The 11,854-nt window shown below is 49.8% G+C and overlaps 2 protein-coding genes across 4 annotated transcripts; one reads left to right on the forward strand and one right to left on the reverse strand.

The window, feature by feature from the left end:
* The first annotated feature begins 6,344 nt into the window (after positions 1-6,344).
* LOC118933481 (transmembrane emp24 domain-containing protein 9-like) lies at positions 6,345-8,445 on the forward strand. 3 transcript variants are annotated; one of them, XM_036927796.2, is made up of 3 exons: positions 6,347-6,569; positions 6,736-6,836; positions 8,407-8,445. In XM_036927796.2, exons 1-3 carry the CDS (start codon positions 6,386-6,388, stop codon positions 8,428-8,430), a joined length of 309 nt encoding a protein of 102 aa, XP_036783691.1. In that variant the 5' UTR covers positions 6,347-6,385; the 3' UTR covers positions 8,431-8,445. The 3 variants fall into 3 exon arrangements, with proteins under 3 accessions (XP_036783689.2, XP_036783691.1, XP_057346774.1); XM_057490791.1 differs by lacking the exon at positions 8,407-8,445 and adding an exon at positions 7,747-7,821; XM_036927794.2 differs by lacking the exon at positions 8,407-8,445 and having other exon boundaries at positions 6,345-6,569; positions 6,736-7,113.
* A 463-nt stretch (positions 8,446-8,908) lies between these two features.
* LOC118933479 (transmembrane emp24 domain-containing protein 9-like) lies at positions 8,909-11,521 on the reverse strand. Its single transcript, XM_036927791.2, has 5 exons — positions 11,149-11,521; positions 10,683-10,783; positions 10,240-10,365; positions 9,539-9,685; positions 8,909-9,412 (listed from the first exon to the last, which is right to left on the reverse strand). The coding sequence occupies exons 1-5, from the start codon at positions 11,504-11,506 to the stop codon at positions 9,263-9,265; spliced, it is 882 nt and encodes a 293-aa protein (XP_036783686.2). The 5' UTR covers positions 11,507-11,521; the 3' UTR covers positions 8,909-9,262.
* Between the last annotated feature and the right edge of the window lie 333 nt (positions 11,522-11,854).

The following is an 11,854-nucleotide window of genomic DNA, read 5'->3' on the forward strand; positions in this document are numbered from 1 at the left end:
CTTTTAAACTTCTGTGAGTGACTTTAATGTTATTTCAGTTTAATAGCTGTGACAATAGCAAACAGAAGTTGATAATAACTTGCTCCGGGTCACCCAGCTGCTAAGTGGTTGGCATTTGCGCACACAGACTCTGGGCCATGCCTTACGGTACATGTTGGACACAAAAATGAATGACATCTGTCTCTTACCCTCTGAGAGCCCACTCAAAACCAAAGGAGCAATGTCAATACAGTGTTCTAAGATTCATAATATGTATTAGCTACCAGGAGTTGTGCCCTCATTTTAACAGTGTGACCCCTTGGCAGTTCTGGGGAACCATTTTATTCCTTCATTGGGAATGATGTTTTAAAAAATGACAGATGCAGGTTTTTCACAAAAGGCAAAAGCTTTAGAAAGGTCATTTAAGCCAAGGGTTGAAAAGTATCTTTGGGTTTGGGAACTAGTTCTTCCCCAGGGGCTTGGACAGAGCTGAGTAGAGGCAGAGGTGAGGACGGCTCAGACGCAGGGATCCAGCGCTGGGTGCTGTCCAGGGTCTTGAATCTGGTTGCGTTCTAGACCGCCACCTACAGTAAGGCGCTGAGTTTACTTTCGCTTTTCATAAAATTTCCAAACCCTCGAAACAACAGTCTTGTTTAGTCTTGTAAAATAAAACAAAAAATGAAGATGATCATGTGCTTGAGTATCACGTCAATGATAACTTTCTACAAAAAGTGACTAAACACTTACTCAATTTCTGTACTTAACTCATTGCAGACCTATAACAGACACCTAACAGACTAACACTGATCCTCAGACCCCTGAGTAGCACTCTTCCATGGCAGTGGTCCAATGAGTAGAATGCCCACAGAAATCCCCTAAAGGGGCAAAGTGGAAAATGCTTGCAGTGGCATTCATGTAAGGAGACTGTGTACCAGTGACTTCATAGCAAGACTTCAAGGCCCAGAACACAGACGTAGCTCCCAAGTAGCAAAAGTATCTTGTTAATGAGAGAACAACTTATTTCTGACTCATGACATGGCTGAGAAATGTCAGAACAGTGAATCCACCATTCTGGGATTCTACCATTTAGCAGAGATCTCACTCCACCATGTCTGCCAAGACCACTGACCTGGGGTGCCATTCATGAGATTCAAATGAGACACTGGGGAGCTACATCTACTTGGCTATATCTCAAGATCTGATGGGCTTTTACTACATGCTGTGCCCTTTCTGGGGATGCCCTGGGGCCTCATTCCTGCCCTATTCTCCACCTGCCTACCTCCTATTCATCCTTTCAAGACTCTCTTATTTTTTCCTCTCTGGGCTCCTGGAGATTTTATAAATCCCTCTACTGCAGTGTAAATTTCATTCAATTGTAATTGTTCATTCACAAATAAGTCCCTCAGGGAATAATAGCTGGAAGAAGTAAAGACAGGCTTCTACCACATATTTATCTCTGTGCTCCCCAAAGCCTAGCAAAGAACTAGGAACAGCATGAATATACAATGTATGTTTGGCAAGAGAAAGAAAGAGGAGAGGAAGGAAACAGAGAAAGGAGAAAAGGAGTAGAAGAGGAAAGGTGGAAGATAGGGAGTGAAAGAAAGAAATTTGTAGGAAAAAGGAAAGAGAGAGAAAAGGGAATAAAGGAAGGAGGAAAGAAAGCAAGGATGAAGATGGGAGGAAAGAAGGAAGAAGAATGGTGAGTCACATTTACAGGAAGCCAAAATCTCCATACTCTATACCTGGCTTTTCTTGTGATGTCCCCCCCTAATTATTCCCTTTAGACATCCCAAACTGGGGATGTCAGGAGTGGGATACTATGTTCTGCACATAAAATCAGAGCTGCCATGTGCAGTTCTTCTGTTCTGGAGTTGGTGGATTCTTTCAGTTTCTGGTCACTCGGTTTCTGTACCATCCTCAGGATACCACCAGGCAATTGTCCCTTCCTCTGGACCACTGGTCTCTGCATTCATCTTCCTCCCTGGTGTGTATTAAAACACCTTGTGTTCCTTGTGACCATCTCTACAAAGGGACTACCTATGGGAGTTCTTTTCCCTGTTCTCTCTGTCCCAGAATACCTGGGCACCAAAAGGTTACTAAATCCAGGGATATCAAGAAGAGTGTCCCACTGGACTTGCTTCACCACCCCTTTGGCTCACACTCACTAGTCCCTCTAACAGGATCCTTCCACTCCTAGAGAACGTTCTCAGAGGTCCCACTGTATCTCCAGTCCATCCTGCTTTGGGCTGTGGGAAATCTGTCCCACAGGTCTGTGCCTGACTGAACCCTAATGGAAGGCTTGGTCCTCCTTCCCTCCTACACTGTGGGAGTTTCCATAGGTATGTCAAATCAAGGGGAGTTCCTGGCTGTGTGTTAATCCCTAAAGTCAGAAAGCCATTGACCCCATGACTCAGAGCACTCAAGGGCAGTGTGGTGTGGCCAAAGGCCACATACCAGCCACCTAAGTCTCAGCTGTACCCCAGAAAAATACCATTACACTTTTCCACAACAAAATGTTTCCAGTCTCCTCAAAAGTCTCCATCTTCCAAGCATCTCTTCTTCTTGGTTAAGTAAATGCACTGACTTGGCTGAGGCATTAGGAAACCTCTGTGGGCTTAGTGCCTAGAAGAGCAAACTGTCTCCCCTCCTGCCTGAGGTTCCATATATGAGCCTGGACATGGGATGCAGATTTCTCAGACCATCTACTATTAATCGCTGCCTGTTCCATCAAGTTCCCTAACCAATAATTACTCCTGCCTTGGAAGGAAAATAGTTTATCCAACTTCCATGCATGTGGGAGGCTTCATTCTTCAGGTTCAGAGTTCAAAGGTCATTCATTGTCTACACTGAGAAAAAAAAAACAAGGAAAAAGAGGGGAAGGGACATTATCAGGCGACCAACGTGGAGGGAAGAAGGAAGATGGCAATTGCAGAGAGTGACATATATGCCCTCTACTTACTTTCCCTTTCTCTCCCTCCCTCACCATTCTTTCCTCCCCTCCTCTCCCTGTTTTCAAATGTAAGGTTTATTATTATTTAGGTATGGTAAGATCAACAGAATAGGAGGTGACTGCCATTGAAAAGACAGTTCCCACAGGGGTAAATACTCACTCCTGTGACAGTTCCCAAGAGGAGTGAGTATACCATGCCTTGCAAGGCCACATGGGGAAGCACCAGGGTCAGTTAGAGGCAGACAGAGTGAAGGGATAGCTCCCTTTCTCTCTTACTCCCAGGGATCTAACCAGGGGCCATTGTCCTACCATGCTCATGCTGTTTTCTTCACCTGAAATGCCCTTCCTACTTGTCTCTACCTGTCAAAATTCTTCTAGGCCGGCTTCCAACACATGTCCTTCGTCAGAACTAACCTTTCTCTCCTCTGTGCTCTCAGAGCTTTTTCTGCCCAACATTGTAATACACTTAAAACACTTCAGTGCAAGGACAATGACATTCATATTTTTTAATCCCCAGTACTTAGCACAATCCTTGGTACATAACTAGTAAAAAATGCTCCACTGAGGTTGTACAATAAATATTTTTTTTCCAACTTCTGAGTTGAAATGTGTTTCTGTCCTTCTCCTCCCCTGGGTTGCTACCTCCTTGATCAGGTTCTGTGCATCTTCATGTCTACTGCAGGACTCTTTTAGCATGGGGTTCTCACATGGCCAGCTCTCAACACTGCATCAAATTCCATAGATTTCTCAAACTCAATTGTCATAGCCAAGCTCCTTGTGAGAAACAAGAAAGGCCAGGGGATTTGGTCCCTGCATATATAGGCTAGTTTCCACACTGGGTTTTTACTTTATAAATATATAGTAACAGTAATAATATCTGGAGGAAATTCACAAAAATGTGGTTTACTCTAAAAAGAAACTGTTAATGCTTACAATAAGCTGATTAATCTCCAGAGAATTATGTTGAATAAAGAAAGCCCATCTCAAAAGGTCACATACTGTATGATTCCATTTATATGATAGTCTTGAAATGACAAAGTTATAGAAATGGAAAACACAGACTAGTTGTCTGGGGTTAAGGGGGGGTGAATGGGTGACAAGTGGGTGCCACCATAATAGGATAACATGAGGTATCCCTGTGATGATGCAAAACTTTCCTTATCTCGACTGTATCAATGTTAACATCCTGGTGTGATACTGTATTAAACTTGGGCAGGATGCTAGCTACCATTGGGTGAAACTGGGTAATGGGTACACTGGATCCCTGTATTATTTTTCACAGCTGCATGTGAATCTGACACAGGGAAGTGACGAGGGCAGCCCCTGTCCAGTAAGAGCAGGATACAGGCCCATGGAAGAGGACAAAACCTTGCTGAGGCTTCATGAATGTAAAAGAAAAAAGATGCTTGTGGTTAAAACAATGTATAGGAAAATTCCACCCAAAACCCAGTGATATGGAACAGTTTGCTGACCATAGTCACATAAGCCTATGAGTTTAAAATAAAAGTGAACTTTAATGTGATTAGTGAAACATAGCATTCTGGAGCAGCAGGAACCACACTCTCTTGTCCCTCTCAGGTCGGAGCCTTTGTGCCCACACAAACCTGGCAGCCTCTTACCCCTTCCACTTGGGGATTCTCAACAATCAGCCGCATGTATCTTACCATTTCAATGGCAACAAAGAGTCAATTCAAGGAAAAGCCTCCAAAGATAAAGGGGGGAAATGGATTTTTTCTCTAAGGTGTAGCACAGAGCTGGCCTCATTTAGCACAGGCCCTTGCTAGTTAAAATCACTATTCAAATGTGAGAATTATTTTAACTGCTGTGAGAAAACAGAAACTAAATACTGATGCTAAACAGCTAAACATTCAGGGTACGTAATTTCATTACCACAAACTGTTATTTAAGTCCCATCTAAGAAAATGCTAAAGTGGCTATACCATTTCACGTTCACACCAGCAATGAATGAGATTTCCTGTTACTTCACATCCTCATCAGCATTTGGTGTTGTCGACATTCTGGATTTTGGCCATTCCAATAGATGTTAGTAGTGGCAGCTCCCTTTGGCTGAGATCAACTCCCAGAGAGGGATTCAGACGTGAGTCTAACACCCAACAGCGGGGAGAATGACTCTCTTGGTCCTATAGGAATTGGGGCAGGTCACCACAGCATCCACTACATGCAGTTATCAGAACTGGAATATAAAATAGAATAGACCTCTACAAAAGCGGACTTGATGCTGACTCGTCTGAGCTATTGTCCTAGAAGACAGCGTTAGTTCCAGTACTTCACATTATTGCTGGAAGTCAATCGCTCTTAGCTTTGAGTATTAAAAAATTAGGCAACTGCATTAGGCCGCACAATGTTAGTCGCCCTCTCCCTAAATGCTGGGACTCGAAGGATTTAAAGGGTGGAGACATGGAAAGTACTTGAAAAGTTTGAATGTCCATTTGCCTGATCTCATTGCACTCATATCTTTGAGCTTTCTTTTCCTCCAGCACTTTCTCTCAGTTCATTTTTCTCCTGAAGGAAGTTATATTGTGTAGTAGTCAAGAGCAAGGACTCTTGCCTGACTGCCTGAGTCCAGTGGCCTGGCTGATGTAAAGGTAATTCTTCTTCTCTCTAAAGCCTTCATGTTGTTGGAATCTATAGATAACAGCTTATCTCCCTTGCCGATGCAACAGGCAAAAACCCTAGACCTGCGCCCGTAAATGACAGCCTTGCCCCTCCTGGCATGCGCTGGGAGTTCTGTACTTTGTTTTCTCTGAATAAAAACCTTTTCTCCTGCTTGCCTACCTTGAGCATTTGTGAACTTCATTCTTTGACTCCACGAACAAAAACCCCTGTAGCAAATCAGCGTGGAAATGGGGGGCGATGGAGGTTGCTGAGTGGGCGTGAGGGGAGATGGGAGGCGATGCCTGGGAGCATACAGACCAGATTTAAGAGTGGATGGGCTGGCGGGCGGCAAAAAAGTGGTAAAGGGAGACTTTGACTTTTTTTTTTTTAAGCATTTGAACTTATTTCGCGAAAAAAAAGCTTTTCAAAGATCAATTTTTAAAAATAGAAGTAAACCCAGAGTGGCAGGTGCTATGCCGAGGAAAGGAAGGGATCCTGGGCTCGAATCCTAGCTCTGCTCGTAATTCGCTCCGCGACCTCAAACTAAAGGCGTCACTCTCATCATCTGTAAACCGCCGGCAATCATCACTAATGGCCCGGCCGCCACAAGGGCTCAAGCAAAGCAAATCTCAATTCTGCGGCCCCAATTCTGTCCCAAGGGGAAGCCGCACCCCAAGCAAGCAGCGCGGTGCCGCGCGGTGCCGCGCCGTGGCCGCGGGCACTTCGGGACTTGTAGTCCAGACCTAGGGACTCGCTGTCCCGGCAGGCCCCGCAGCTGCGGCGGCGGCGGCAGGGCGACGTGGCGCGGCCCGCTGCTCCTGCGCGGGCAGGTAGGGCAAGATGGCTGCGGAGCAGGGCGTGCGGGTCGTCTGGCCCTGGCCGGGAGTCGGACTAAGCACGATGGTTCGGGCCTTCCTGCTGCTGCTGTGTTTTGCGGCCCGCGGAGGCGCGCTGTACTTCCACATCGGGGAGACGGAGAAGAAGTGCTTTATCGAGGAGATCCCGGACGAGACTATGGTTATAGGTGCTGGGGTTGGGGGAGAGTCCGGAACGAGACGGCGCTCGTGGGCAGAGGGTGCGGGAGTCAGCGCTCCCAAGCTGGGAGCGGCCGGCCTCGCTGTGCCTTGGCAGCCGCGGACCCAGCTCCGCCTCGCGCTCCTCTGACCTGCGCCCGCCCTGCTTCCTTGCAGGGAACTACCGGACGCAGCTGTATGACAAGCAGCGGGAGGAGTACCAGCCGGCCACCCCAGGGCTTGGCATGTTCGTGGAGGTGAAGGACCCAGGGGACAAGGTGAGCTGGGCCCTTAGCCCCGCCGAGTCCTCCGCTCTGCACTTAGCGCCAGACCAGGCGGGTGCTGGCAGTTCCCCTCCTGGTTTCCGCATCTGCCAAACTGCTAAAGACAGTTGGTGGTGTGGGAAGATTCGGATTTTCACTCCAGGCCAAACGTGGGCTGTTGCTTTGCTAGCTGCTCCTCTCAGCTTCTTCCCGACTGCCGCAGGACCCCGCCAAATCAGTCACCTTCCCTGAGCCATTTTCTCGCTCGTGAAATAAACGGAAACTCACCTCCCTGTAGGTGTGGTGGGTGGGTTACTTGTGCTGGAAATCAAAGGATTTTGTCAACTCTTAGGCTGTGACACGTAGACTTCAAGATTTCACAGAATAGGGTACTTTCAGAAAGAATGAGTGGCTTGTAATTTCAGCAAATGAGGATATTAAAGCAAAACAAAAAACCCTTAGCAGTCACTTGTTACTTAAAAACGGAACCACACCAAAAGAAATGAAAGGGTAGAAGCTGTGAATAAGGTACGTCTCTTCCCAAGATCATGCTCACATGCCAACCTCATGTCACACTCTTTACCCACCCAAAGTAGTTCCCAGAAGAGCTTCTGGCTACTGCTGCGAGCAGCTTTGGACCTTTCAGTGTTGTGGGATGCCTGAGGCTCTGTTTGTCAATTTTTGAGGCAGTTAGAGCCTTCAGCCTTGGATGGAGTTTCCTTCCAGCTCCATCCCTACCGTAACACTCACTGAAGCCCCTTCTCTCCAGGTCATCCCGGCCGGGCAGTATGGCTCTGCGAGGCAGGTTTACTTTCACCTCCCACATCCTGCGCAGCACCAGATCTGCCCAGCGCCCTCTCCTGGAGTAGGGATTTTGACAGTATTCTTCCAGTTTCCCCCATTGCCATTTTCTTTCTTACTTAAGGTTTTATATGTGCTGTTGCCTCTGGCCAGAACAGACTTCTTCACTTATCTTCTTTCATGAGTCTGAGTCCTAAAAAGCAGCCTTCTCTGACCATCTAGGTGAGGACTACTGTGATGTGGCCCTTAGCCCATGCTCTTCTCTGAAGTATGTATCACTCTTATGTATTGTTAATATCCTGCCTCAATTGGTCTCAGACCACAGGTTCCATTGGTAAGAATGTGCCTGTCTGAGTCATTTTCCTTCCCTGCAGGAGGGAGCAGAGTACCCAGACACTGCTCCCCACCCCAGCTTCAGGTGATGGTAGTAGACCCCAGCCACATTCTTTGGTGAGAGGTTACTCTCCAGTTGTTGCCCCCCACCCCACCCCAAGCCTTCAGTTAAGTCCTGTTCATATGTGCCAGAGGCCAGTCTTGGCCAGACCCACAAGTGATTATCCCCAAGGCTTGCAGTATCCCTCAAAAGTATCCTAGGGGAGGGCAGGTTTATCTCAGGGGCCAAGACCCAGGGCTATCACAGTTCCCCATTCTAACGAGGAGTCTCCCTGTAGTGACATCCTTGGCAATGAGGATTTGGACTTCATTTGGTTGAAATGGTCAACCAGTGAATTTCCTTTTAACAGAAAATGTCAAATTTACATGAGAGATAACTATATTCCAACAGGGTAACCAGCACAGGGCTTCGTGAAGTGTGGGCCAGATCAGGCAGAAGCAACGGGGACACGGATGTCATCTATACATGGGCGCAACATGTGAAGGTTATGTCATGGGAGATGCTGAGTATAATGGAAATGGTGAATTAGAATCCTATAAAAATGAGCGTCTCCTGAAGAAAATGACATAAAGAGAGACACAGGGTGAATGAAAAATAACAGGAAGACAGAGTTGCCCATCTGACCTTCTGAAAGAACCCAGAAGTCCAGGTGACTGAAATGGAATAGCACATGAACCTGACAGGAGCCCAGAAAGAGTCACAGGATCACCATAAGCACTCAGGTTACTCAAAAGGTGGGTCCACATTGGACCTTTCTGGAAGGGCTCCACGTGTTGCTAAGGTTTCTGGGATACAAGCTCCCTTCTCCCACCCATGTTATGATCATTGGTACCCACCAATGCATGCAGGCCCTCACATATTAACATCCTGTTAGATAAGAAACCAAAACGAATTGCAGTATTTATGCAGTTTATATTCACTCTTATTTCTCCATCTTGGGAAAGTAAATCCTTCCAGTTTAACATGGGGTTGGGCGCACCCTCACTCCCTTCTGCTCAGCCTCATAAAACAGCTATGTTCTGTGTAGTCGTCTACAGCTTCCCCCACTGAACTTTCTCCAGGTGGATACCCATCATCTCCCTAGTGCTGCCTAACAAACCAGTTCAAAGAGGTCCTGTCCCCCTGCCAGAAGCAAGGAAGCCCTTGGGGGTTGGGAGGAGGGGAAGCCAGGAGATAGACCAGGCCAGGCCACTTCTTACCAGTCTGCAGAAGAAGAGTGAGGAGGGGCTAGGTTTCTGGGGCCCATCTACACCAGTTTCTTGGCTTTAAAGAAGCTCTTGAGGTGTTGCATCTGCCAAATGCCAGTAGCCACGAGGATGAAGGTCTGCAGGATGGACCACCACAGCACCCTCTGGTTGGTACTCTCACTGGTCTGCCGGAAGCGCTCCTCTTGCCACTGGGAGGGGAGAATGGAGAAGGCACTTGGCTAGAGCTCATTCACCCCCAAGGGGAGCAGCTGGAAAAGCCACTCCCTGGGAGTTTACACATCCCCTGTCCCAACTGGGCCAGCACGACCCCTCACCCGCTGGTACTCCTGCTCCTTCTGGATCTGCACCACCTGTTCCACCAGCTGCTGCACACGAAGATGCAGCAGGGTCAGTTTGTCCTTGGCTGCAAATTCCGCATAGTCGGTGGTGTGTTCACCCAACTGCATGTCCAAGTGAATGGCCTGGGAACGGGAGTCAAGGGTAGGGGTCAGGGAGCTCAGTGTCATGCACCTGCCAGGAGCCCAGTTTCCACATGCCAGCTGGGTCTGATACTGGCAGTTCCATTTCCATTCCTCACACTCATTGACTTAGGGACCAGCCTGCTCTGCATGGAGATACATAAAAGAAGGAATGGGACATCCTGTGCACACGAACAGGTATGACCCTGTGTTTGAGACAGACAGTTCCTAGAAGTTGTGTTGGGAGGTGGGAGTGGAGAGCTTGGGAGCACTCAGATGCTGAACAATTACAAATTTCACATTATGATGCTTGGTCTTTATCCCAGGGGATGGCAGGGAGCCAAAGGAGGATTTAAAGTCACAGTCGCTTCCCCTCAGTGTCCCCTCCTCATCCTCAGGAGCTGTTCTCTGTATGCTGCATGCCTGCTTCATGTAAAGCCCTAGCCCTTTGCAACAGGCACACCTACTGCACCCTTCTCACTGGGTGAGAAGTCCCCTCACAGGGACTGAGACATTGAACCACCAGGGAGACTGGACCTTGCACTTGCCACACTCACCAGCTTGCCATCATAGAAGAGGGCGAATCGGATAGACTCCAGGTGAAGGCAGATCTGGTGCTCTCCAGGAGACTGGGAGGTGAAGGTGAAGCTGCCCTGAGGGCCATACTGACGGGCCAGGAGGTTCTAGAGAAAGCAGCTTCCAGTGAGCACAGAGAAGCTGGCTGCTTACAGGAGAGGAACTCGGGGGTATCCCAGGTTGAGACCCTCACGAGCCATGACAAAGGGAGGGTGTGAGGGGAATGGCATCGGTTTGGGCCGGAAAGTCAGATCCCAGAATTGCCAATTCACAGTTCTCTACAATTTGCAGAGCATATTGCCCTCTGAGCTTTACTACCTGTGAAGAGATGGGCCCTCCCCTAAGAAATGGAGGACCAGCTAGGGAGGACTACGCATTCTTGCTGGAGGCCTGCAGAGCGGCAGGAGGTCAGGGTTTGCCTCACCTTGTTCTCGGGGTCCTTCACAAACACGAACAAATTGATCCACTGCGGAGAGGGCTGGTACTTTTCCATAGCAGGGTCGTATAGCTCGGTCTTGTAGTTACCTAATGGAGAGGCAGCCAGAACGTGTCCACATCTACACCTACGACCAAGGGCCTACCCGGGACCTCGCGGAGACGCTGCAGTCGCGGTAGGGACAAGGACATCCCGGCATCACACCGAAGGACCTGGCCACAACCTTCCTCCCCTCCCAGCTCCTCTTTCCGCCATCCGGGTCTCGGCCAGACTTGCCTCCTGGGGGCCCGCAGCCGCAGGGGAAGGGAGCCTTTGGTCAGGCCTCTGTCCACCCATTTCCCCGGTGCCCACCCCGGGCAGGGGAGGGCAGGTGCGGGTCTGAGCTGAGCCCGTGCAGCGCCATCCCCCTTCCGCTCTCGGGAGGGCAGGGCCCGCACTGGCCGCGCGCGCGCACCTATGACCACGGTGCCATCGGGGATCTCCTGGATGAAGCACTTCTCCTCCAGCTCACGGACCTCGAGGTAGAACGCGCCCCCTCGGCCCACCAGCGCCAGCAGCAGCGACAGGGCCAGTCCGGGGCCCGCACTCCGCCGCATCCCCGCCCGGGCCCGCCTCGGGCCCAGCGCCTGGCGCCCCGCAGGGACCCCGCCACCTTCCCAGGCGAGCTGCCGGCCTCTGCGCGGGGCCTGCGGACGCTGCAGAGTCGCGCGCGGCCTGCAGCTCCCGGGAGGCCCCGCGAGGCCCCGCCCCGCCGCGTTCCCGCCCCGCCGCGCCCCCGGGGTCCGCAAGTGCCGCGGACCCGAGCGCCTCATCCTAGGTATGGGGCTGCTAGCCCGTCTTGGGGGTGGAGCGGCTGAGCCGCAGCCAGTGGGGCAAGGGGCTTGACCTCTGCAACTTGCAGGTTCGAAGGGACAGATTTACCCAAGCCCTCAAAGATGGTTAAAATCTCCCTTTGGGTGGCAGGAAAAAACAATTTCAGGAGTGGACCTCAGCTTGCCCAACAGCCAGTAAGCCAGTTAATGGACTAGGGGAACAGAGTTATGGGAACGTGGAGGCAAGAGGTAATTGGGCTGAATCACTGAGGGCCCAGGAGGTGCCAGGTCAGTGACAGAGGGAGCTGGGGGGAGAGGGTGCTTCATCCAGTGTCATTCCCTGTGCTC

This window comes from Manis pentadactyla, chromosome 13 (assembly GCF_030020395.1).
Source record: "Manis pentadactyla isolate mManPen7 chromosome 13, mManPen7.hap1, whole genome shotgun sequence".
NCBI classification, from domain to species: Eukaryota; Metazoa; Chordata; class Mammalia; order Pholidota; family Manidae; genus Manis; species Manis pentadactyla.